Source organism: Salvelinus sp. IW2-2015, linkage group LG7 (genome assembly GCF_002910315.2).
Source record: "Salvelinus sp. IW2-2015 linkage group LG7, ASM291031v2, whole genome shotgun sequence".
Classification (NCBI taxonomy): domain Eukaryota; kingdom Metazoa; phylum Chordata; class Actinopteri; order Salmoniformes; family Salmonidae; genus Salvelinus; species Salvelinus sp. IW2-2015.
In genome coordinates, this window is record NC_036847.1 from 26,019,044 (window position 1) to 26,046,658 (window position 27,615).

At 44.4% G+C, this 27,615-nt stretch overlaps 1 protein-coding gene across 1 annotated transcript in view; it reads left to right on the plus strand.

Moving 5' to 3' along the window:
• Positions 1 to 26,882, plus strand: part of LOC111966720 (plexin-A2-like) — a 72,382-nt gene extending 45,500 nt beyond the window's left edge. Inside the window, exons 2-3 of the mRNA XM_023991602.2 lie at positions 8,724 to 10,099; positions 26,438 to 26,882. Coding sequence (XP_023847370.1) covers positions 8,864 to 10,099; positions 26,438 to 26,698 — 1,497 coding nt within the window. The 5' untranslated portion in view covers positions 8,724 to 8,863 and the 3' untranslated portion in view covers positions 26,699 to 26,882. The remainder of the gene's footprint in view (positions 1 to 8,723; positions 10,100 to 26,437) is intronic.
• Positions 26,883 to 27,615: the final 733 nt, after the last annotated feature.

The following is a 27,615-nucleotide window of genomic DNA, read 5'->3' on the forward strand; positions in this document are numbered from 1 at the left end:
AACACTTTTTTACTTACTACATGATTCCATATGTGTTATTTCAAAGTGTTGATGTCTTCACTATTATTCTATAATGTAGAAAATAGTAAAAATAAAGAAAAACCCTTGAATGAGTAGGTGTGTCCAAACTTTTGACTGGCGCTGTATAGTTAAGCAATAAGGTCCGAGGAGGTGTGGTATATGGCCAATATACCATGGTATATGGTATATTGACCATATATCACAAACCCCTAATGAYCCGTATTGCTATTATAAACTGGTTACCAACATAATTAGTTTTGTCATACCCATGGTATATGGTCTAATAAACCATGGCTTTCAGCCAATCAGAATTCATGGCTCAAACCACCCAGTTTATAAATATATACAATACCGTTCAAAAGTTTGGGGTCACTTAGAAATGTCCTTGTTTTTGAAATAAAATAAAATTATTTTGACCATTAAAATAACATCAATTTGATCAGAAATACAGTGTAGACATTGTTAATGTTGTAAATTACGATTGTAGCTGGAAACTGGCAGCTCCTCAACTGTCAGTTTCATTATAATAGTACCCACAAAACACCAGTCTCAACATCAACAGTGAAGAGACAACTCTGGGATGCTGGCCTTCTAGGCAGAGGTGCAAAGAAAAAGCCAATTCTCAGACTGGCCAATAAAAAGAAAAGATTAAGATTGACAAAAGAACACAGACACTGGACATCGGAAATCTGCATCCCAGAGTCGCCTCTTCACTGTTGACGTTGAGACTGGTGTTTTGCGGGTACTATTTAATYAAGCTGCCAGTTGAGGAGTTGTGAGGCGTCTGTTTCTCAAACTAGKCACTRTAATGTACTTGTCCTCTTGCTCAGTTTTGCACCGGGGCCTCCCACTCCTCTTTCTATTCTGGTTAGGGCCAGTTTGTGCTGTTCTGTGAAGGGAGTAGTACACAGCGTTGTACGAGATCTTCAGTTTCTTGGCAATTTCTCGCATGGAATAGCCTTCATTTCTCAGAACAAGAATAGACTGATGAGTTTCAGAAGAAAGTACTTCGTGTTTCTGGCCACTTTGAGCCTGTAATCGAACCCACAAATGCTGATGCTCCAGGTATTCAACTAGTCTAAAGAAGTCCAGTTTTATTGCTTCTTTAATCAGGACAAAAGTTTTCAGCTGTGCTAACATATTTGCAAAAGGGTTTGTAATGATCAATTAGCCTTTTAAAATTATAAACTTGGATTAGCTAACACAATGTGCCATTGGAACACAGGAGTGATGGTTGCTGATAATTGGCCTCTGTACACCTATGTAGATATTCCATGAAAAAATCTGCCGTTTCCAGCAACAATAGTTATTTACAATATTAACAATGTCTATACTGTATTTCTGATCAATTTGATGTTATTTTAATGAACAAAAAATATGTTTTTCTTTCAAAAACAAGGACAAGTGACACCAAACTTTTGAACGGTAGTGTATATACCATAGGGGATGTGGAGGGGGTTAGGGAGATGGAGGGGTGTTAAGGAGGTGGGCGTGCGGGAGCGGGTGCTGCCTGCCTGTGTTCTAAAGCCCTAAAGGCCAAAAGGCTATGGGGCTTGAGGAGGAAAGAGCTGCTGCAAGAACCTGATTACACCTCCAGGGGGATTTACTCTGGGCTGCATCACAAATGGCACTTTATTCCCTGTGTAGCGTACTGCATTTGACAGTCAAAAGTAGTGCACTGTAAGGAACACTTTTACATTTGGCATTCACATCTGCTCTACTCTACTCTGCTCTATTCTACTCTACTCTGTTCTACTCTACTCTGCTCTGTTCTACTCTAATATGCTTTGTTTTACTATGCTCTGCTCTACTTTGTTCTGCTCTGTTCTACTCTGCTCTGTTCTATCCTGGTGTACTCTGTTCTACTCTGTTCTACTCTGTTCTATTCTGATCTGCTCTGCTCTTCTCTTCTCTGTTCTATTCTGCTCTGTTCTACTCTGTTCTACTCTGCTCTGTTCTACTCTGCTCTACTCTTTTCTAATCTGCTCTGTTCTACTCTGCTATGTTCTAATCTGCTCTACTCTACTCTATTATACTCTGCTCTGTTCTGCTTTGTTATACTATATACTATGCTCTGTTCTACTCTCCTCTACTCTACTCTCTACTGTGATCTGCTTGGTTCTACTCTGCTCTACTCTACTATGTTGTCCTTGGCTCTACTCTGCTCTGTTCTACTCTACTCTGTTCTACCCTGCTCTGCTCTGTTCTACTCTGCTTTGTTCTACTCTGCTTTGCTCTACTCTACTCTGATCTGCTCGGTTCTGTTCTGCTCAGCTCTACTCAGCTCTACTCTGTTKTACTCTGCTCTGTTCTACTCTGCTTTACTCTACTCTGTTCTAATCTGCTCTGTTCTACTCTGCTCAGCTCTACTATGTTCTACTCTACTATGCTTTGTTCTACTACGCTCTGTTCTACTGTGTTCTACTCTCTACTCGGCTTTGCTCTACTCTCTACTCTGATCTGCTCTGTTCTACTCTGCTCTACTCTGTTTTACTCTGCTATGTTCTAATCTGCTCTACTCTACTCTGCTCTGTTCTACTCCGCTCTACTCTGCTCTGTTCTACTCTACTCTGCTCTGCTTTGCTTTACTCTCTACTCTGATCTGCTCGTTTCTACTCTGCTCTACTCTACTCTGTTTTGCTCGGCGTTACACTGCTCTCTACTCTGCTCTGTTCTACTCTGCTCTCTCTGCTCTACTCTACCCTGCTCTACTCTACTCAGCTCTCCCTGCTCGTCTCTACCCTGCTCTACTCTCTACTCTGAACTCTGAACTCTTCTCTCTGCTCTGCTCGGCACCTCCACAGCACGATGCGCACACTCAAACAAAGGAAGCAGCATGGCTGGTGCAGGCATGGTGCAGGCAGGGAAGGTAGGAGAAATGGTATGAGGGGGTCCTGTCCCTGGCTTATAGCCTAGGCCCGCTATTTTATGGCCATGCTCATATAGTATAGTGCTCCTGGGACACCTCAGAGCAGCCCACGCACCTCCCTCAGCCCAGCCCACACCAGCACACGCCAGTCCCTCTAATAGCTAACAGGCTTCCAGGCCCCAGTGGCCCCTAGGAACTCACTGTTTATGGGCTGAGGGATCAATACTCTCCCCAGCAGTGTATATTAAAGTCTGGACTGGCTGAGTAGCTTATCAGTTGATCACAGATGGAGGCAGGGGGGAGGGACACAGGATGACAATGAACAGGTTTTGACAGCCATGGGCTTGGGGGAGGGGTGTGTGTAAAATGACCAGACGTAGTGGAGAGGGACTGTACATCTCCTCTGTACTGTATATCAGACATACCCGGAACACCAATCCAGACATGCAAATTACAAATTCAAAGAAGCAGCTGATTATTCCAGCCACATCTCTCTCTCACCCATGGCTTGATTCTTTCTCTCTGATGTCCTCTCCTCTCTTCCTGCTGAGAAATGCAAATGTGTAGCGTAACGAACGATGTAGGCTTGTGTCTGACGTGTTTCACCCCCCTGGCGTCCCCACCGACCCACACACACACACGGTCCACGCTACTTCGCCCAGCTTCACACTAATTACTCTTGTAGTAGCGCTACGTCTGATCATCCTTGATTTTGCGATGCTACTTCTACAGCTGCTACTTCTACAGCTGCTACTTCTACTGCTGCTACTTCTACACCTGCTACTGCTGCTACTGCTACTTCTACTGCTGCTACTTCTACTGCTGCTACTTCTACACCTGCTACTGCTGTTACTGCTACTTCTACAGCTGCTACTTCTACACTGTTGTGCTATGGTACTTTACAGCTGCTATTTACTGCTACTTTACTACTGTACTTCTACAGCTGCTACTTCTACTGCTGCTACTTCTACACTGCTACTGCTGCTACTGCTGCTACTTCTGCTGCTATGCTGCTGTGCTACTTTGCTACTTCAGCTACTGCTGCTGCTGCTACTTTTTCTACTTCAGCTACTGCTGCTGCTGCTACTTTTGCTACTACTCCTACTGCTACTTCTACAGCTGCTACTTCTACAGTGCTAGACTGCTGCTACTTCTGCTACTTCTGCAGCTGTATTTTGCTATACTGCTCTGCTACTTCACAGCTGCTACTTCTACGCTGCTACTGCTACTACTTCTGCTACTACTGCTACTGCTACTTTACGCTGTACTTCTACAGTGCTTGCCTACTGCTCTGGCTACTTTGTGTCTACTGCTGCTACTGCTAATTCTACAGCTGCTACTTCTACTGCTGCTACTTCTTCTACTTCTGTTGCTTGCTGCTGCTGCACTTTAGCTACTACTGTACTGTACGTCTACTTCTGCTGCTACTGCTACTTCTGCTGATACTGCTACTTCTGCTACTTCTGTTGCTACTGCTGCTGCTGCTACTTTTGCTACTTTCTGCTACTGCTACTGCTGCTACTTCTGCTACTGCTACTTCTACTGCTGCTGCTACTGCTACTGCTGCTATACTGCTACTTCTGCTGATACTGCTACTACTGCTACTTCTACTGCTGCTGCTACTGCTACTGCTGCTACTTTGCTACTTCTGCTGATACTCGCTACTACTGCTATTTCTGCTGCTGGCTTCTTCTACTGCTGCTACTACTGCTACTTCTGCTACTGCTGCTGCTACTTCTGCTACTTCTGCTGCTGCTATTCTGCTACTGCTGCTACTACTGCTACTTCTGCTACTGCTGCTAACTACTGCTCTTCTTGCTACTGCTGCTGCTACTTCTTGGCTACTTCTGCTGCTGGCTACTTCTGCTACTGCTGCTATACTGCTACTGCTGCTACTACTGCTATTTTTGCTACTGCTACTGCTGCCATTGTTTCCACTTGTTAGTCCCTCACTGAATGGTGTTGTTCGGTCCTGATGGAATAATACTGACAAAAGAGGTGAAAGCACACAGCAGTGTGCTGGTTGTGGTATTAAAGAGAGGGAGAGGAGTGTGAGCTGTGCATGTCTAATGGTGTCCTTATTCATTTAGGAATGAATGTTCTGGGGCCAATAATTAATCCCTGCAGGGCGTGATGGTGTCAGCGGGAGAATAAAGGATTAAAACAGGAGTAACATTGTGGAAGAATAATAATTAATAGATTCAGATCCTGGTAAAACAGTCAGAGGCCTTAAAGGAGTATTTAGCTTTTTTACAACCAAGTTAAAATGTTTGATGTAAATGGCATGTTATAGAAGGGTCCAGATACTTTTCTTTGTGATTTAGTTTTTTTTTGAGAAGCTGCACCCAACCAGCAATTCACTTCGGCATCCTTGTTGTGCAGTACGGGGGCTCTGAAAAAACATGAACAAAGGCTCCATAAAAACCCAAATACGTCCTTTTTTAAACTAAAAAGCTCACAACTTTATATTCAATTTTGTTGCGACTCGAGCGATACCTTTCTGTCCATTCTAGCAGCAGGCTACACAGAGAATGGAACAGTTAGATACGCGAAGCAGCTTGATTTGCACAAAATGGAATATAACCTTGTAGATAAAGTTTGGAATGAAGCAATTTCATGTGTACAACATCTAAGGACCTGCATCACTCTTGTCACGCCCTGACCTTAGAGATCCTTTTTATGTCTCTATTTTGTTTGGTCAGGGTGTGATTTGGGGTGGGTATTCTATGTTCTTTAGTTCTATTATTTGTATTTCTATGTTTTGGCCAGGTAGGGTTCTCAATCAGGGACTGCTGTCTATTGTTGTCTCCGATTGAGAACCATACTTAGGTAGCCCTTTTTCCCACCTGTCTTTGTGGGAGGTTAACCTCTCTTGGGTACGTGAGACGTTAGCGTCCCACCTCTTCAACAGCCAGTGAAACTGCTGGGCGCCAAATTCAAATACAGAAATACTCATTATAAAAATTCAGAAAACAAAACATATTTTACATAGGGTTAAAGATTAACTTCTTGTGAATCACGGTGTCAGATTTAAAAAATGCTTTACGGCGAAAGCATACCTTACGATTATTTGAGAACATAGCCCAGCAGACAAATCATTACAAACAGTAACCAGCCAAGTAGAAGAGTTACACAAGTCAGAAATAGAGATAAAATTAATCCCTTACCTTTGATGATCTTCATATGGTTGCACTCAGCAGACAATCATTTACTCAATAAATGTTCCTTTTGTTCGATAAAGTCTCTTTATATCCAAAAACCTCTGTTTTTTTTGCGCGTTTTCTTCAGTAATCCACAGGCTCAAACGCAGTCAAAACAGGCAGGCAAAAAAATCCAAATTGTATCCGTAAAGTTCATAGAAACATGTCAAACGATGTTTATATTCAATCCTCAGGTTGTTTTTAGCCTAAATAATCAATAATATTTCAACCGGACAATAACGTCGTCAATATGAAAGGTAAACAAGAAAGGCACTCTCTCGGTCGCGCGCATGAAAAAGCTCTGTGACACTTTAGGGTCCACTCATTCAGACTGCTCTGCCTTCCTCATTTTTCAGAATATAAGCCTGAAACTATTTCTAAAGACTGTTGACATCTAGTGGAAGGCATAGGAACTGCAATTTGAGTCCTAAGTCAATGGATACTGTAATGGCATTGAATAGAAAACTACAAAAACAAAACAAAACTACTTCCCGAATGGATTCTTCTCAGGTTTTCGCCTGCCAAATCAGTTCTGTTATACTCACAGACACTATTTTAACAGTTTTGGAAACTTTAGAGTGTTTTATATCCAAATCTACCAGTTATATGCATATCATATCCTCTCAGCCCGAGAAGCAGGCCGTTTAATTTGGGCATGCTTTTCATCCAAAATTCCGAATGCTGCCCCCTACCCTAGAGAAGTTAACTTTGTTTGTGGCACATAGTCCTTCAGCTTCACGGTTGTTTTGGATGGTTTATTGTTTTTGTCGGCGTCATCTAAATAAAGGAATATGTACGCTCACCACGCTTCGCTTTGGTCTACTTCTGTTGACGGCCGTGACAGAACCTCCCACCACAAAAGGACCAAGCAGCGTGGTAAGGGGAACTTATGGACTTGGGAGGAAATCCTGGACGGTAAGGGACCTTGGAGACAGGCTGGGGAATATCGTCATCCCAAGGAGGAGCTGGAGGCAGCAAAGGCGGAACGGCATCGTTACGAGGGAACACGGCTAGCAAGGAAGCCCGAGAGTTAGCCCCTCCCCCAAAAGATTGGGGGGCACACAAGGAGATTGGTTGAGTTAGGTTGGAGACCTGAGCCAACTCCTCGTGCTTACCGTGGCGAGCGTCGTACTCGTCAGACACCGTGTTATGCGGTGGAGCGCACGGTGTCTTTAGTGCGTGTTCACAGCCCGGTGCGCTACATCCCAGCTCCCCGCATCTGCCGGGCTAGGGTGAGCATCCAGCCAGGACGGGTTGTGCCAGCCCTGCTCTCCAGACCTCCAGTGCGCCTCCTCGGCCCAGTATATCCTGTGCCGGCTCTGCGCACTGTGTCTCCGGTACGTCTGCACAGCCCAGTGCGTCCTGTGGCAGAACACAGGCAGGCAGAACACTTGAAGAGCAGAGAGGGATGAAGGTAGGGAAGGAGGGGTGCAAGCAGTGGATCTGGCTCCCAATTTGTTCTCACTTTGTTCCAGTAATAAGATCCAGACCTCCCCTCTACCATGGACAAGATAATTAACTCCTAGGGAAAAACTGTGAAGAGGGTCTTTCTCTCTCTCTCCCCTCAGTGTGTCTCTCTAAATAAACATTTAAATTTAGAGGGCTTTATTGGCATGGGAAATGTGTTTATATTGCCAAAGCAAGTCGAATAGACAATAAACAAAAGGGAAATAAACAATTAGAAATTAACTCTAAACATTGCACTCACAAAAGTTTTAAAAGAATATAGACATTCTCTCTCTCGCTCTGTCTCTCTCTCTTGATGTATAACATAAAGGAGGGGCCAGATTGCAAAGCATGGTTAAATAAATAGCAGACTTCCCTTTATGGATGTTTTCACATTTAGACTAGAAAAATAAGGAGCACAGATAGGGAAGGTTGCCAGCCAACCGGAGGGGGGTAGAGGGGTATAACTGAAATGAGATGGCAATGCTAATGCCTCCTAAGGAAAAAATAATATGAGCCCCAATATATTTATTAATCATTACTTTGGTGTTTAGCTGTGCTTTACCCTTGTAAGTCTTTCTCTAGCTGGTATATTTTGGACCGTAAGATCTCTGTTTAAATGTCTGTTTAAATAGCCTCTTATTTTAAAAGTTTTTCTTTTTACCCATGGCATCTAGAATTAGTCGTTGTAGAATTAAATAAGTGGCTATATTGATTATAGACCACTAGCCTGAAGGATGTTTCTCATAGCAGCGCATGGGCAGGGGAGATGTGTGAAATGTGGCACCCAGGGCAGTCCATTGGTTTGTGTTGTTCTTAGAAACCCAGTGTCTCTAAGGCCCCTCTGAGGCAGGCAGCATAACTATGACTCAGGTCATTCTAATTTCCGTTAACCGTAACCTGCTCACTTTCCTTCATTGTCCTATCAGACCTATCCCGTCCAGCAACTCCTCTGGAATGTGGCGATAAAGGTTTTTCCTTCCATTGTCTTCTGTCAGCTTCAATTCCACTGTTCCCTAACTCATTGTCGCCTTGGTGAGGGTGAACTCCTCCCCTTATCAAGCAGCAGTTACTGAATAAACAGACTTTTCCATTAGCTTTTATCTGCTTCCCCTTTGACTGAGTGTGAGTCACAATGTGCTAACTCTCGTTTATTCACCCCCTCTCTCTTTCTGTCTTTCTTTCAGAAACATGTGAAGACCCTGGTAAAGATACAAGCGCGAACCTAGCCTTTGAGAAGACAAAGTGGAAGGTAGCCTAGCTTCCTTCCCTCACATTCCTCCTCCTGTTTACTCTGCTGTTGCCTTGCTGCAGCGTCCCTAGAGGTATGGAGGGCCGGCGGTCGCGGCGGGTAACACGACGCAACGGCAGGACTTTCCCAGCGGGCCCTAGAGGGGGCGCTGTGCTGGCCATGCTGGGCCTGTGGCTGTTAGCTGTTGCTGCCACCGTGTGCCAAGGCCAGATCACCTTCACCACCTTCACCAGCTTCCACCCGGAGCGCCGGGAGTGGGCCTTCAACCACCTGACGGTCCACCAGACAACGGGGGCGCTCTACATCGGAGCGGTCAACCGCGTCTACAAGCTCTCGGGTAACCTGACCCTCATGGTGTCCCACGACACAGGCCCTGAGGACGACAACAAGGCATGCTACCCGCCCCTCATCGTCCAGCCCTGCTCTGAACCCCTGACCTCCACTAACAACGTCAACAAACTGCTTCTCATAGACTACAGTCAGAATCGTCTGCTGGCCTGCGGTAGTCTCTACCAGGGAGTCTGCAAACTGCTGCGTCTGGATGATCTCTTCATCCTAGTGGAGCCGTCCCATAAGAAAGAGCACTACCTCTCCAGCGTCAACCAGACAGGCACCATGTACGGGGTCATCGTGCCCTCCTCCAAGGGCCAGGATGGGACTCTTTTCATCGGGACGGCTGTAGACGGTAAACAGGACTACTTCCCCACCATCTCTAGTCGTAAGCTCCCCCGCGACCCAGAGTCCTCGGCCATGCTAGACTACGAGCTTCACACAGACTTCGTCTCGTCTCTGATAAAGATCCCGTCAGACACGCTGGCGCTGGTGTCCCACTTCGACATCTACTACGTGTATGGCTTCGCCAGCGGCTCCTTCGTCTACTTCCTGACCGTCCAGCCCGAGACGCCGGAGAACAGCATGTCATCAGGTGGATCCTCCAACGACCTCTTCTACACCTCGCGCATCGTCCGCCTCTGCAAGGACGACCACAAGTTCCACTCGTACGTGTCCTTACCCATGGGCTGCGTGAGGAACGGTGTGGAGTACCGTCTCCTGCAGGCCGCCTACCTGGCCAAGCCGGGCCGTGTGCTGGCCGCCTCGCTCAACATCAGCGCCACGGACGACGTGCTCTTCACCATATTCTCCAAGGGCCAGAAGCAGTACCACCGGCCGCCAGATGACTCAGCGCTCTGCATATTCACCATCAAGGACATCAACGCCCGCATCAAGGAGCGCCTGCAGTCCTGCTATCAGGGAGAGGGCAACCTGGAGCTCAACTGGCTGCTGGGAAAAGACGTGCAGTGCACTAAAGCGGTGAGTTACAGAGGACACACAAACACACACACACACATACACACACTGGCCTTGACAGAATAAAAGGCCCAGACAAAGGTTCCAGAACTACAGAGTAACACAACTGTGCATACTTCCCAGTTCTCTCTCTGTAATCATACCCCAATGTCCATTATGGCTCACTGGTGTCACGGTCTATAGTTACCATTTCTACAGAGAACAATGACAGTGCAACCTTTTACATTCTCAACAAATGTTCAAAAGCTAGACTCATCTTACACAAACCTGACATCATTATTCCATTTTGTTGTCCATCCACACTTCTGTTTTCACTAACAAAAAGGTTATGTGAAGCAGGCAGCTCTCTTCCACAGAGAGTTCACATCAGCCTCAGTTGGATGTATACAGCCAGCAGAATGCTCTCAGCTCAGCTCTAATAACCTGGGTAACAGTCTGTTTGTGCTGACATTCCACTCCTTCCCACTCCATATGACACGGAGTACAAGGAGTGGAATGTCAGCTCTAATGTTTCCTCTAGACATTAATCAACAGGGCAGCAACCACAGCTCATCAATGACCCTAGAAACCACAGGGTTGAGTCTGAGACTGAGAGGAACTATGGTGAATGCACACACTCATAATAGTAACACACAGCAATCAAGATAACTACCTTTGACTGCTCTACAGATGTAGGATCTTAGTTTGCAGGATACTTWTGCTGCAATGCACGGCATTTACAACTTGTGTATTTGAGGTTTAAAAAGGCTTCTGAAGTTTGTAATTTCCACAAAAGTTTGACATTTCAGACTTGCTTTTCCCTTTCGAAAAATGTATCAACCCTTACAAAAATGTAATTTAATTATAATCCAAATAATAATTCATATTTCCTGTTGCTGCAAGATTATTTTCCTGCTGTAGCAAACTGGCTGAAATTAAGATTCTACATCTGTACTTTGCAGGGGTGCAACACTTTCCGTTATCACATCATTCTCACACTACATGTAATTAGGCCTAATTGTTTTGCAGCTCCAATAGGGGGGAGCAGAACAGGAACATTTAAGACTCTGAATGACATATAAAATGTTCACAAATTAAGGAGGGGATTTATTTTCCTTGGCAACCATCAAAGTGATAATATTCTCCTCTAGCGCAATCCAAATAAACACTCTGCCCTCGTAGATGGGGGAGGGAGGGGGGGAGCAAATGAGAGCGAGAGAAAGAAAGAGGGCAGGTGAGCTCAGCTCATGGTAGCAGCTAGATCCCACACCCTCCTCTCTGAAACCGTAAGTGTTCTGTAACACCAGGCCATATATCTGCTGTAGCATTTTCTTAGGTTTCTTTATTTTAATTCAGTCCCATGAGGCATCTGRCCTGGCTGCTCCTTTATGGCTTTGTTCTTTTTGCTCATATGAATTAAAAGGGGAATTATGAACACTAATGTCTCTAGACATGTAATGCATATGAGTGTGCAATGGGCTATAGGGTGGCATGCTTGTCGGCGATTGCCTTCAAGTGCAAGTTTGTATGTCTTTTATAAAAGTGTGTGTGTGTCTGTGTCGTCTTTCTGTCTATGTACGTCTGTGTGTTGGTGCCTGTATATAGTGTATGTGCGGGCCGGGGGGGGGTTCAGGTTATAAATAGGATGATATATTTTTGACGTATTGATGATATACCCGGCGAGATCAGAAGTGTGTGGTTGGCTTTGTGCTAGTCCCCCGGGCCACTCTATTGACTGCTTATATTAACATCACTAAATTCCCCATTAGTGCAATGTCAGAGGTGATTGTCAGGCGGAGGGAGACGTTATCTGGGGCCAGCGCTGTTTGGTTTCATTAGCACCAGAGAGAGACAGAGAGAGAGAGAAAACCCTTTATGGTTGTGAGGTCTGGGGTCTGCTCACCAACCAAGAATTCACAAAATGGGACAAACACTTTGTGTACAACGTAAAACACCAAATAATGCATGCAGAGCAGAATTAGGCCGATACCTGCTAATTATCAAAATCCAGAAAAGAGCCGTTAAATTCTACAATCACCTAAAAGGAAGCGATTCCCAAACCTTCCATAACAAAGCCATATTTCTCCATATTTCTCTCTGATTGCACAGACCCACAAAGAATTCGAAAACAAATGTTTTATCAAATTTTGATAAACTCCCATATCTACTGAGTGAAATACGACAGTGTGCCATCACAGCAGCAAGATTTGTAACCTGTTGCTACAAGAAAAGGGCAACCAGTGAAGAACTAACACCATTGTAAATACAACCCATATTTATGCTTATTTATTTTCCCTTTTGTACTATAATTATTTGCACGTCATTACAACACTGTATATAGACATAATATGACATTTGAAATGTCTTTATTCTTTAGGAACTTGTGTGAGTGTAATGTTTACTGTTAATTTTTGTTAATTTCTTTTGCTTTGGCAATGTTAACATATGTTTCGAATGCCAATAAAGCCCCTTGAATTTAATATAATTGAGAGTGAGAGAGAGAGAGAGAGAGGGGGAAAGATGGAAAGAGAGAGAGGGAGAAAGAGAGGTCATATGGAGGCATTCTCTTTAACCATGGAAGTAAGTTCAGATCTATGGCCTCTCTTTTAGTCCCCAGGAGAATCCCCCATCAGCCCCCAGTGAGACCATCATCACTACCCAGACCCCCTACACCATTCTCCATTCTTCTTCAGCCCTCATTAGAATGTTCCTCAAGTACTCCCAGCCACATTCCATAGTACCCTCCCRTCTCTGTTCTCTGCTCGCCAAGGAAACACATGTCTAGCGGCTAGCCCAGCAGATAAGGAAATGTAGGAACGTGAAGACTCTTTCCTGCTGTCTGTTGAGGACTGGTCAATAAATCGAAAGTGTTTAATGGATTATGCACATAGACGTCAACAGATGAAGAACTCTGAAAGCCCGTACACATTACACCCCAACAGCTGGATATGTCCTCTGGAATGCTAACCTTGACTGTGTTTTCTTTCAATCTCCCTCAAGGAGAGTAAATGCTTTTGTACTCGAGGCATAGGTTGTGACCAGAWAAAGCAATCTTCTAAATGAACTATATGTTCTATATCACAAAATATACTCCTGTAAACATAGCTAAAGTGTATTGAAAATCCATTACATGGAGGTTAGACTTGGTCTGTACTGTCGGGAGGCTCACAGTCACTTTACACCCTGATGACTGCCTTCCTATGTAGAGGAACCACACTCTGATGGGCCTTTCTGCTAATTACTAGTTACTCAACCCTCCTCCAGAGCAGGGTTCCCAAACTCGGTCTTGCCCCCCCCCCCCCCCCCCCCTGCCCGGGTGCACGTTAGTTTTTGCCCTAGCACTACACAGCTGATTCAAATAACCTCTAACGAGTCACAAACCCGATCCGGGATCCCCCCATCAAAAAGCTGACTAGCATAGCCTAGCCTAAAGCCACAGGGATTATCATATAATAAAATGTTCATGAAATCACAAGTCCAAGACACACAATGAAAGATACACATCTTGTGAATCCATCCATCATTTCTGATTTTTAAAATGTTTTACAGGGAAGACACAATATGTATTTCTATTAGTAACCACCATAGCAAAAGACACAACTTTTTTTTTTCACCATTTTTTCCTGCATAGGTTGCATCACAAATTCGACCAAATAAAGAATATAAATAGTCACTAACCAAGAAACAACTTCATCAGATGACAGTCTGATAACATATTTATTGTATAGCATATGTTTGTTCGAAAATGTGCATATTTCAGGTATAAATCATAGTTTTACATTGCAGCCACCATCACAACTCTCACCAAAGCAACTAGAATAACTACAGAGAGCAACGTGAATTACCTAAATACTCATCATAAAACATTTATGAAAAATACACAGCGTACAGCAAATGAAAGACAAAGATCTTGTGAATCCAGCCAATATTTCAGATTCTTTAAGTGTTTTACAGCGAAAACACAATTTAGCATTATATTAGCTTACTACAATAGCCAACCACACAGCAGCATTGATTCATGCACGTTAGCGATAGCGAATAAACCAGCAAAAGATATAAAAAATTTCACTAACCTTCTCAAAACTTCATCAGATGACAGTCCTATAACATCATATTACACATACATATATTGTTTGTTCGAAAATGTGCATATTTAGCGGCACAAATCGGGTTATACAATGAGAATAGTAGCCAAGCTGCCAACAAAATGTCGGGAGAAATCTTGGAGAGGCACCTAATCTAATCAATAACTAATCATAAACTTGACTAAAAAATACAGGTTGGACAGCAAATGAAAGATACATTAGTTCTTAATGCAACCGCTGTGTTAGATTTTTTAAATTAACGTTACTACGACATACAGCGTGCGTTAAAGCGAGACCGCACCGAAATTAATGGCGGAATAGTAGTGTAAAATTTTTCAACAGAACAACGAATTAACATCATAAATAGTTCTTACTTTTTGATGAGCTTCCATCAGAATCTTGTGCAAGTTGTCCTTTGTCCAGAATCATCGTTGCTCGGTTGTAGATTGTCGTCTTCAACTTAGGAATTAGCAGCAAACATTAGCTATGTGGACCAGACGTGTCCAACTCTTCATAACGCAGCACAAAGAAAATTCAGAAAATCGCAATATACTGATATAAACTGATATAACTCGGTTTAAAATAACTACATTATGATGTTTTTAACACCTATATCGAATAAAATCAGAGCCGGATATATCTAAGGCCTATAACGAGAGCTTTTCAGAATGCCATCCTGAGGTCTGTCTTGCGCCATGACGAACGTTGAAAAGAGTGCACCCCACGTTCCAAGAGCCTTTATACGGCCTCAGAACTACCCAGACACTCCATTCCAATTCTCACTGCTTACTGACATCTAGGGGAAATCGTATGCAGTGCATGTCGACTCATAGATTACATGCAAATTAATAAACTGACCCTGGAACAGAGTGCCCGATTTCAGATTTCTCACTTCCTGACAGGAAGTTAGCTGCAACTTGAGTTCTGTTTTACTCACAGATATAATTCAAACGGTTTTAGAAACTAGAGAGTGTTTTCTATCCAACAGTAATAATAATATGCATATTGTACGAGCAAGAATTGAGTACGAGGCAGTTTAATTTGGGAACGAATTTTTACAAAGTGAAAACAGTGCCCCCATATTGACAAGAAGATAACAAACTCATCCAGCTTTGATTATTTGAATCAGCTGTGTAGTCCTAGGGAAAAAGCTAAACGTGCACCCAGGGGGGCCCCAGGACCGAGGTTTGGGAAAACCTGCTCCAGAGCATTTGTGTTTAAAGAGGGGCCACTATTGATTGAGCCCTCTGTAGGTCTCCTGAGAGGGAACTGAACCCGTTTCCACATCCCTGTCACCTAGCGATGGCTACCCATAGCATCATTGTCATGGGAATGAGAGGTCAGGGGGTCGAGGGGGACCATGTGAATGGCTAATCAGACACTTCACCTCAGTTCACCTCAGTGTAAACATATACGATTCTGCTTTAGGAAGTTTATCTATGTAAATTATAGGGAGTGTATGTAGCCTTCACTTTGCCATCAAAATGGTTTGAATTTGAGACATCATCTTGTATTTTTTAATATCACCATAAAAGTTGACAAGCCTGAACAATTCTGAATTTCAGAAGTGGATATACCACCCTCCCTCTGTCCATTTTACCTGCTATGTGATTGGTTCAATATGGATTAAAATACCACCAGTCATTGGTGTATTGTATTTATGGACTCTGACATTGATAATCCATGTTGTTAGCATTAGATACATCCCACAGTGAAATCTAGTGACTCCAGATCTCCATCTCCAACATTTATTGGTAGTTGAAACCATAAACAAGAAACCCTCAAAACCCATAGGAAAGTGCTTTTGGAAAACACGACCACATAAGATGCAAAGGGATTTAGGTTTCTAGCCAAGCCTACTAAGCATACATCATCTAAACTATTTAGATAGAATCAGAACCAAATGCTCTGAATCCCGTACTCAGAGTCTAGACTACAGGAACTGATACACTCTTCACATGACATTGGTTGGAGTCTGAGGGAGTAGTTTTATTGATAAGTTACAGTGTCTGAGGTCTGTTTCTCAGGCTCTTTTATAGCTCCAACTATAGCTATCTCATCTGATTCAGACTGCTTCTCTCTGTCTGTGACAGACACAGATCCCCAGATAGGGCCTCTGCACGCTGAAACATAAACCAGCTCAAATCATTTTAGACATGTTGTACCTTCACKGAGTAACAGACATAAATACTGATAAACACCGGCATCTAGCTGCCTGTTTCCTGCTTAGCTTTCATATGACTGTGGAGTGGGCACATTATCTCTCCATCCATGCTATTTTGAGAGCTGTGAAGAAAGGGAGAGGATGTTTGTTCCACAAGGATAGGTTGGCTGAGGGTGCGAGTCTACGAGGCTGAAGCTTTTATGCCCGACAGAATTATCGCTTTTCACTCCGCTCATGAAAGCAGAGGCTTTACGAGTGTAGCGTGGTGTGCTGTTGTGTAGCATCACGAGGGAGATAGGGTTACACCAAACCTTTAAACTTAACCCTAACCTTAACCCAAGCCTTAAACGTAACCCAACCCTTAACCCTAAATCTTAACCCTAACCCTTAACCCAAGCATTAACCCTAACCTTAACCCTAGCCTTAACCCTAGCCTTAACCCAAGCCTTAACCCTTACCTTAAACCTAACCCTAACTCTAGCCTTAACCCAAGCCTTAACCCTAACCCTAGCCTTAACCCTAGCCTTAACCCAAACCATAACCCTATCCTTAACCCTAGCCTTAGCCTTAACCCTAGCCTTAGCCCTAGCCTTAACCCTAGCCTTATCCCTAACCTTAACCCTAGCCATAACCTTAACCATAGCCCAAACCTTAACCCTAGCCTTAACCTTAACCCTAACCTTAACCCTAACCTTAACCATAACATTAACCCTAACCCTAGCCTTAACCCTAGCCTTGACCCTAACCTTGACCCTAACCTTGACCCTAACCTTGACCCTAACCTTAGCCCTAGCCTTAATTTATGCCTAACCCTAACCTTACATTAAGACCAAAAAGCACATTTTGTTTTCATACATTTTTATGATATACAGTTGAAGTCGGAAGTTTACATACACTTAGGTTGGACTCATTAAAACTCGTTTTTCAACCACTCCACACATTTCTTGTTAACAAACATTAGTTTTGGTAAGTCGGTTAGGACATCTACTTTGTGCATGACACAAGTAATTTTTCCAACAATTGTTTACAGACAGATTATTTCACTTATAATTCACTGTTTCACAATTCCAGTGGGTCAGAAGTTTACATACACTAAGTTGACTGTGCCTTTAACTTCTTTATGATAGGGGGCAGCATTTTCACTTTTGGATGAATTGCGTGCCCATAGTGAACTGCCTCCTACTCTGTCCCAGATGCTAATATATGCATATTATTATTACTATTGGATATAAAACACTCTGAAGTTTCTAAAACTGTTTGAATGATGTCTGTGAGTATAACAGAACTCATATGGCAGGCAAAAACCTGAGACAAAATCCAAACAGGAAGTGAGAATTCTGAGACTGGTCAATGCTCAACTCATCACCGATTCAAWTCCCTGTAAGATATGGATCTGTTTGCATGTCCTACGCCTTCTACTAGATGTCAACAGTCTGTAGAACGTGGAATGAAGCTTATGCTGTGTTGTGGGGCCGGATGGGAGGGGAATGTGTCAGTGGTCTGGCAGATTGCCAGTTCCTGGTCACACGCTTTCCTCATGATATCGCCTTGCGTTCCATAACTTCTACAGACATTTGACCAGTTTATTCGACCTGTTATATAACTTTTTTAAGTTTTCGTCCGAGTTCGCCTGCATTTGCGCGAGCGTTTGGACATGTGCACTAAACATGCTAGCAAAAGTAGCTACTTAGACATAAGTAATGGACATTATCGAACAAAACAACGATTTATTGTGGAACTAGGATTCCTGGGAGTGCATTTTGATGAAGATGATCAAAGGTAAGGGAATATTTATGATGTAATTTCTGATGACTCCAACATGGTGGAGAAATGTTGTTATGTTTGAGCGCCGACTCAGATTATTGCATGGTGTGCTTTTTACGTAAAGTTTTTTTGAAATCTGACACAGCGGTTGCATTAAGAACAAGTGTATCTTTAAATATATGTAAAACATGTCTCTTTCATCAAAGTTTATGATGAGTATTTTTGTTATTTGACGTGGCTCTCTGCAATTTCTCCGGATATTTTGGAGGCATTTCTGAACATGGCGCCAATGTAAACTGAGATTTGTGGATATAAATATGCACATTATCGAACAAAACATAAATGTATTGTGTAACATGAGTGTCATCTGATGAAGATCATCAAAGGTTAGTGATACATTTTATCTCTATTTCTGCTTTTTGTGACTACTATCTTTTGCTGGGAAAATGGCTGTGTTTTTCTGTGGCTATGTACTGAGCTAACATAATCGTTTGGTGTGCTTTCGCCGTAAATCCTTTTTGAAATCAGACATGTTGGCTGGATTCACAACATGTGTAGGTTTAATTTGGTGTCTTTCATGTGTGATTTCATGAAAGATAGATGTTTATAGTAATATATTTGATTTTGGCGCGCTACATTTTTTCTACCTTTTGGCCAAGTGGGACGCTACCGTCCCACATATCCCAGAGAAGTTAAACAGCTTGGAAAATTCCAGAAAATGATGTCATGGTTTTAGAAGCTTCTGATAGGCTAATTGACATCATTTGAGTCAATTGGAGGTGTACCTGTGGATGTATTTCTAGGCCTACCTTCAAACTCAGTGCCTCTTTGCTTGACATCATGGGGAAATGAAAAGACATTTGACAAGATCTCAGAAAAATAATTGGAGACCTCCACAAGTCTGGTTCATCCTTGGGAGCAATTTCCAAAACGCCTGAAGGTACCACGTTCATCTGTACAAACAATAGTATGCAAGTATAAACACCACGGGACCACACAGCCATCATACCGCTCAGGAAGGAGATGCGTTCTGTCTTCTAGAGATTAACATATTTTGGTGCAAAATGTGCAAATCAATCCCAGAACAATAGCAAAGGACCTTGTGAAGGTGCTGGAGGAAACAGGTACAAAAGTATCTATATCCACAGTAAAACGAGTCCTATATCGACATAACCCTGAAAGGCCGCTCAACAAGGAAGAAGCTACTGCTCCAAAACCGGCATAAAAAAGTCAGACTGCTGTTTGCAACTGCACTTGGGGACAAAGAWCGTARTTTTTGGAGTAATGTCCTCTGGTCTGATGAAACAAAAATATAACTGTTTGGCCATAATGACCATCATTATGTATGGAGGAAAAAGAGGGAGGCTTGCAAGCCCGACGAACATCATCCCAACTGTGAAGCACAGGGGTGGCAGCCTCATGTTGTCGGGGTGCTTTGCTGCAGGAGGGACTGGTGCACTTCACAAAATAAATGGCATCATGAGGAGGAAAAATTCTGTGGATATATTGAAGCAACATCTCAAGACATCAGTCAGGAAGTTAAAGCTTGGTCGCAAATGGGTCTTCCAAATGGACAATGACCCCAAGCATACTTCCAAAGTTGTTGCAAAATGGCTTAAGGACAACAAAGTCAAGGTATTGGAGTGGCCATCACAAAGCCCTGACCTAAATCCTATAGAATATTTGTGGGCAGAACTGAAAAAGTGTGTGCGAGCAAGGAGGCTTACAAACCTGACTCAGTTACACCGGCTCTATCAGGAGGAATGGGCCAAAATTCACCCAACTTATTGTGGGAAGCTTGTGGAAGGCTACCCGAAATGTTTTACCGGAGTTAAACATTTTAAAGGCAATGCTACCAAATACTAATTGAGTGTATGTAAACTTCTGACCCACTGGGAATGTGATGAAAGAAAGAAAAGCTGAAATAAATAATTATCTTGTCCAAAAGGAAAATGTCTACCTAAATATGATCCCCAATCAGAGACAACGATAAACAGCTGCCTCTGATTGGGAACCATATCAGGCCACCATAGACATACAAATACCTAGACCTAGAAAAACCCTACACTTACAAAAAAAAACTAGACAATACAAAAACTAACGTACCCACCCTAGTCACACCCTGACCTAACCAAAATATAAAGATAACAGAGATATCTCAGGTCAGGGCGTGACAGTACCCCCCCCCAAAGGTGCGGACTCCCGGCCGCAAACCTGAACCTATAGGGGAGGGTCCGGGTGGGCATCTACCCTCGGTGGCGGCTCCGGCTCCGGTTCTGGACGCAGCCCCCCCCTCTTTACGCTGATTCCTCCGCCTTTGTAGACCCGGACCGCGGATCATCGCCGGGGGCTCTGGACTGCGGATCGCCGCCGGAGGCCCCGGACTGGGAACCGTCGCCGGAGGCCCCGGACTGGGAACCGTCGCCGGAGACCCCGGACTGGGGACCGTCGGCCAGAGGCTCCGGACTGGGGACTGTCGCCAGAGGCTCCGGGACTGGGGATCGTCGCTGGAGGCTCCGGACTAGGGATTTCGCAGAAGGCTCCGGACGGAGATCGTCGCTGGAGGCTCCGGACTGGAGATCACCGCTGGAGGCTCCGGACTGGGCATCGCCGCTGGAGGCTCCTGACTGGGACCGTCGTTGGAGGTTCCGGACTGTGGCCCGTCGTTGGAGGTTCCGGACTGTGGCCCGTCGTTGGAGGTTCCGAACTGTGGCCCGTCGCAGGAGGTTCCGAACTGCGGCCATCGTTGGAGGTTCCGGACTGTGCCCGTCTTTTGGAGGTTCCGGACTGTGGCCCGTCGTTGGAGGTTCCGGACTGTGAAACGTCGCCGGAAGCTCTGGACTGGGAACTGTCGCCGGAAGCTCTGGACTGGGTACTGTCGCCGGAAGCTCTGGACTGGGTACTGTCGCCGGGAGCTCTGGACTGGGAACTGTCGCCGGAAGCTCTGGACTGGGAGCTGTTGCCGGAAGCTCTGGACTGTGGAAGCGCACTGGAAGCCTGATGCGTGGTGCCGGAACTGGTGGTACCGGGCTGAGGACACGCACCTCAGGGCGAGTGCGGGGAAGAGTCACAGGCCGTACTGGACTGTGGAAGCGCACTGGAGGCCTGATGCGTGGTGCCGGAACTGGTGGTACCGGACTGAGGACACGCACCAGAGGGCGAGTGCGGAGAGGAGGCACAAGACGTACTGGACTGTGGAGGCGCACTGGAGGTCTGATGCGTGGTGCCTGCACTGGTGGTACCGGGCTGGGGACACGCACCTCAGGGCGAGTGCGGGTAAGAAGCACAGGCCGTACTGGACTGTGGAAGTGCACTGGAGATCTGGAGCGTAGAGCTGGCACAATGCGTCCTGGCTGGATGCTCACTTGAGCCCGGCAAGTGCGGGGCGCTAGCACAGGACGCACTGGGCTGTGCAGACGCACCGGAGACACAGTACGCAGAGCCGGCGCAGGATATCCTGATCCAAGGAGGTATACTGGAGTACAGGAGCGCTGAGCCGGCACCATCCGTTCTGTCTGGATGCCCATTCTAGCCCGGCAAATGCGAGGAGCTGGAATAGAGCGCACCGGGCTATGAATGCGAACGGGAGACACCGTGCGCATCTCTGCATAACACGGTTTCTGACCAGTTACACGCTCCCCACAGTAAGCACGAGGAGTTGGCTCAGGTCTCCAACCTGACTCATCCAATCCCCTTGTGTACCCCCCCAAAAAGAATTATTGGGGCTGCCTCTCGTGCTTGCCTCATTTGTATTTCTCCTCGTAATATCGCCGTTCCAATTTCGCTGCCTCTATTTCTTCCTTCGGAAGGCGATACTCCCCCGCCTGCGTCCAGGATCCTGCTCCATCTAGAATCTCTTCCCATGTCCATTCCTCCTGAACACACTGCTTGGTCCTTTTGTGGTGGGTTCTTTTGTCACGGCCGTTGTAAGGAGGACACCAAGGCGCAGCGTGGTAAGCGTACAATCTTCTTTATTATAAGAACGAACACTGAACAAATGAACAAAATAACAAAATGAACCGTGAAGCTAATATAAGTAGTGCAGATGTAACAGTATAACTTTAAACCGTCCCCTCGCCCCGACACGGGCGCGAACCAGGGACCCTCTGCACACATCAACAACTGACACCCACGAAGCGTCGTTACCCATCGCTCCACAAAAGCCACGGCCCTTGCAGAGCAAGGGGAAACCCTACTTAAGTCTCAGAGCAAGTGACGTAACTGATTGAAACGCTACTAGCGCGTACCCGCTAACTANGCCACGGCCCTTGCAGAGCAAGGGGAAACCCTACTTAAGTCTCAGAGCAAGTGACGTAACTGATTGAAACGCTACTAGCGCGTACCCGCTAACTAGCTAGCCATTTCACATCCGTTACACAGACAGGCAACTAAATATAGAACAAGAACCCACGAACACCAAAAGGAAAATGTCTACTTAAATATGATCCCCAATCAGAGACAACGATAAACAGCTGCCTCTGATTGGGAACCATATCATGCCACCAGAGACATACAAATACCTAGACCTACAAAAACCCTASACTTACAAAAAACCCTAGACAATACAAAAACTAACGTACCCACCCTAGTCACACCCTGACCTAACCAAATAATAAAGAAACAGAGATATCTCAGGTCAGGGCATGCAATCTCTCTACTATTATTCTGACATTTCACATTCTTAAAATAAAGTGGTGATCCTAACTGACCTAAGACAGGGACTTTTACTAGAATTAAATGTCAGGAATTGTGAAAAACTGAGTTTAAATGTATTTGGCTAAGGTGTATGTAAACTTCCGACTTCAACTGTAGCTGTGGTAACTAGTGGAAACCCTGCCACTGCCACGCACACTGTGGCCTGGGTCACCACCATAGACACATCCCAGCCCCTCCCTCCTCTGATGTGACTTGATGTGGAGCTCCATTCCCAACCAAATTAATGACAGTTTAAATGAGTCTGACTGCACCGTCGTGATTCTGCATAGTTTAGATTTCTGTTGAGAAGGAGATTTTATCAGACATTTTGACAGGTCATTTTTCTCTTCGAGTGAACAGTCCTCCAGCCTGATTCTCTAGTTGGTTCACTGTCCATTACATCCATAACTGTGTATGTTTTCCTGCAGTGTAGAGAAGCTCRGTATGGTAGAAGCCATACTTAGTGAGCATACTCTCCTCCTCCTGCCCTGATGTGATCATATCCCTGTGTAATGAGGCAGGGTGAGTGCAAGGTGGGGCTCGTTCAAGCACAACAAAGACATGTCTACCAAGTGGAACAGAAAGACAGCAAAATGTACGTCTGGCAGCCAGGGAGAAGGATGCACTAGGATCCACTTTGTCTCTTTCTGTCTCTCTCCCTCTTTCTTCCCACATCTCCTGCTCTCTCTCATGGCCAAGATAACTTCTATAACTTCTCTCTCTCCATCTATAACCTCWCCCGCTCTCTTTCTCCATCTATAACCTCACTTTCTCCGTCTATACCCTCACTCTTTCTCCATCTATAACCTCTCTCTCTTTCTCCATCTATAACCTCRCTTTTTCCATCTATAACCTCTCTCTCTCCATCTATAGCTTCTCATTCTCCATCTATAACTTCTCTCTTTCCATCTATAACTTCTCTCTTTCCATCTATAACCTCTTTCTCCATCTACAARCTCTCTTCATCTATAACCTCTCTCTCTCCATCTATAACCTCTCTCCATCTATAAACTCTCTTTCTCCATCTATATCTTCTCTTTCTCCACCTACAACCTCTCTCCATTTATAACCTCTCTCTCTCCATTTTTAACTTCTCTCTCTCCATCTATAACTTCTATATCTCCATCTATAACCTCTCTCTTTCTCCATCTATAACCCCTCTTTCAACATCTATAACCTCTCTCCATATTTATCTTCTCTCTCCATCTATAACCTCTCTTTCTCCATCTATAACCTATTTTTCTCCATCTATATCTTCTCTCTCTCCATCTATAACCTCTTTTTCTCCATCTATAARCTCTCTTTCTCCATCTATATCTTCTCTTTCTCCATCTATAACCTCTCTCCATTTATAACCTCTCTCTCTCCATCTATAACTTCTCTCTCTCGAATCTATAACTTCTCTCTCTCCATCTATTACCTCTGACTCTCTCTTTCTCCATCTAAATAACCTCTCCTTTCTCCATCTATAACCTCTCTCTCTCCATCTATAACTTCTCTTTCTCTCCATATATAACCTTCTCTTCTCCATCTATATTTTATCTTTCTCCATCGATAAACCTCTCTCTCCATTTATAACCTCTCTTTCTCCATCTATAACCTCTTTTTCTCCATCTATAACCTCTCCATATTTAATTCTCTCTCTCCGTCTATAACCTCTCTTTTTCCATCTATAACCTCTCCATATTTAATTTCTCTCTCTCCATCTATAACCTCTCTCGCTCTCTTCTCCATCTATAACCTCTCTTTCTCCGTTATACCCTCACTCTTTCTCCATCTATAACCTTTCTCTTTTTCCACCTATAACCTCTTTTTCCATCTATAACCTCTCTTCATCTATAATCTCTTTCTCTTCATCTATAACCTCTCTCCATCTATAACCTCTCTTTCTCCATCTATATCTTAATTTCTCCATCGACAACCTCTCTCCATTTATAACCTCTCTCTCTCCATGTATATCTTCTCTCTTCATCTATATATTCTCTTTCTCCATCTATAACTTCTCTTTTCTCCATCTATAACTTCTCTCTTTCCATCTATAACCTCTTTCTCCATCTATAACCTCTCTTCATCTATAACCTCTCTCTCTCCATCTATAAACCTCTCTCATCTATAACTCTCTTTCTCCATCTATATCTTCCCTTTCTCCATCTACAACCTCTCTCCATTTATAACCTCTCTCTCTCCATTTATATCTTCTCTCTCTCCATCTATAACTTCTCTATCTCCATCTATAACCTCTCTCTTTCTCCATCTATAACCCCTCTTTCAACATCTATAACCTCTCTCCATATTTAACTTCTCTCTCCATCTATAACCTCTCTTTCTCGATCTATAACCTCTTTTTCTCCATCTATAACTTCTCTCTCTCCATCTATAACTTCTCCTCTCTCTATCTATAACCTATCTTTCTCCATCTATAGCCTATCTTTCTCCATCTATATCTACTCTTTCTCCATCTATATCCTCTCTCCATTTATAACTCTTCTCTCCATCTATAACTTCTCTCTCTCCATCTATAACTTCTCTCTCTCTTTCTCCATCTATAACCTCTCTTTCAACATCTATAACCTCTCTCCATATTTAACTTCTCTCTCCATCTATAACCTCTCCTTTCTCCATATATAACCTATTTTCTCCAATATATAACTTCTCTCTCTCCATCTGTAACTTCTCTCTTCTCCATCTATAACCTCTTCTTTCTCCATCTATAACTTCTCTTTCTTCCATCTATAACTCTCTCTCCACCTATAACCTTTCTTTCTCCATCTATACCTTCTCTTTCTCCATCTATAACCTCTCTCCATTTATAACCTCTCTCTCTCCATCTATAACTTCTCTCTCTCCATCTATAACCTCTCTTTCAACATATATAACCTCTCTCCATATTTAACTTCTCTCTCCATCTATAACCTCTCTTTCTCCATCTATAACCTCTCTTTCTCCATCTATAACTTCTCTTTCTCCATCTATAACCTCTCTCTCTCCATCTATAACTTCTCTCTCTCCATATATAACCTCTCTTTCTCCATCTATATCTCTCTTTCTCCATCTATAACCTCTCTCTCCATTTATAACCTATCTTTCTCCATCTATAACTTCTCTCTTTCCATCTATTACCTCTTTCTCCATCTATAACCTCTCTTCATCTATAACCTCTCTCTCTCAATCTATAACCTCTCTCCATCTATAGCCTCTCTTTCTCCATCTATACCTTCTCTTTCTCCATCTATAACCTCTCTCCATTTATAACCTCTCTCTCCATCTATAACTTCTCTCTTTCCATCTATAACCTCTCTTTCTCCATCTATAACCTATTTTTCTCCATCTATAACCTCTCCAGCTATAACCTCTCTTTCTCCATCTATAACCTCTCTCTCTCCATCTATAACCTCTCTTTCTCCATCTATAACCTCTCTTTCTCCATCTTAACCTCTCTGTCTCCATCTATAACCTCTCTCTCCATCTATAACCTCTTTCTCCATCTATAACCTCTCTTCATCTATAAGCTCTCTCTCGCCGTCTATAACTTCTCTTTCTCCATCTATAACCTCTCTTTCTCCATCTATAACTTCTCTCTCTCATCTATAACCTCTCTTTATCTCTAACCTTGCTTTCTTTTCCATCTCTAACCTCTCTCTCTCTCTCTTCCAGCCGGTGCCCATCGATGACTCGTTCTGTGGTCTGGACATCAACCAGCCCCTTGGCGGCTCTCAGCTGGTGACGGGACACGCCCTCTACACAGAGACACGGGACCGCATGACCTCTGTCACCTCCTACGTCTACAACGGATACTGCGTGGCCTTCGTCGGCACCAAGAGCGGACGCCTCAAAAAGGTCAGTTACCGTTACTGGCAGTTGTGGTCAGTTACCAGCAGTTATCGTCAGCCACGGCTTTTGTTTCTAAAATGCTGACTTACAGTACTTAAGCCCATCGCACCTTAGGGTGCATAGGCCAGCGAAGACTCCTCTCCATCGCACTCTGTTCTGGGCAGTCTTCTCCAGCTCGTTTGGCTATTCTGGTGTCCCAGTTCAAGGTCCATTTAAGAGATCCCAGCCACTTCATCACTGTTGAAACCATGGCCTCTGGAGACTGAGGAGTCTGTCCACTGACTGGTCTTCACACCCTCAGACACTGTCAAGTGGTGCTATTCTATTCCAGGGACTCTGGAGTCTGGATGGAGGACAGTGTGGAAACTTTTCTCCTCCATATTTAATGCTTTTGGTCCTGTGACAGAGGGGCAGGTGGGCAGGGGTGTAGAGTGGCAGGGGTGTAGAGTGTCAGAGGTGTAGAGTGGCAGAGATGTAGAGTGGCAGGGGTGTAGAGTGGCAGGGGTGTAGAGTGGCAGGGCATGGGGGGCAGGGGTGTAGAGATGGCAAAGGAGGAAAGAGCGCTACATTCAGTTTCCTGTGTCATGGCCAACAGCGTAAATATGGGCCGCTCAGGGGATGGTCCTTAGTCATAGTGGCAGTGGGTCGAGAGTGGTGTGCTTCTCGAGCCGAAGTGGGGTAGTGAGAGGTGCCTACGACCTTTACAAATTATGGTGTGGGCCAGGAAGTGGAATCGAAGTCGAGCACCGGATGGATAGATTATAAGAGTGGCAAGGATCGTTGATTCCAGAGGGACACCCAAGTCTCACCCGCGGGGGCATAGGAGCACACATTTCTCACGCAAACATCCAGGAGTAGAGCGAGTTTGCATGGTTGGGGCAGGGTGGAGAGTGGGACCGAAGGGACGCAATTAAGCGGCCATGGTGTCCGTGTAGGCATGATGAAAAGCACGCGTCATAGCGCAGGTAGGACTCAGAGACGGAGTCAAGAGGTAGCGATCT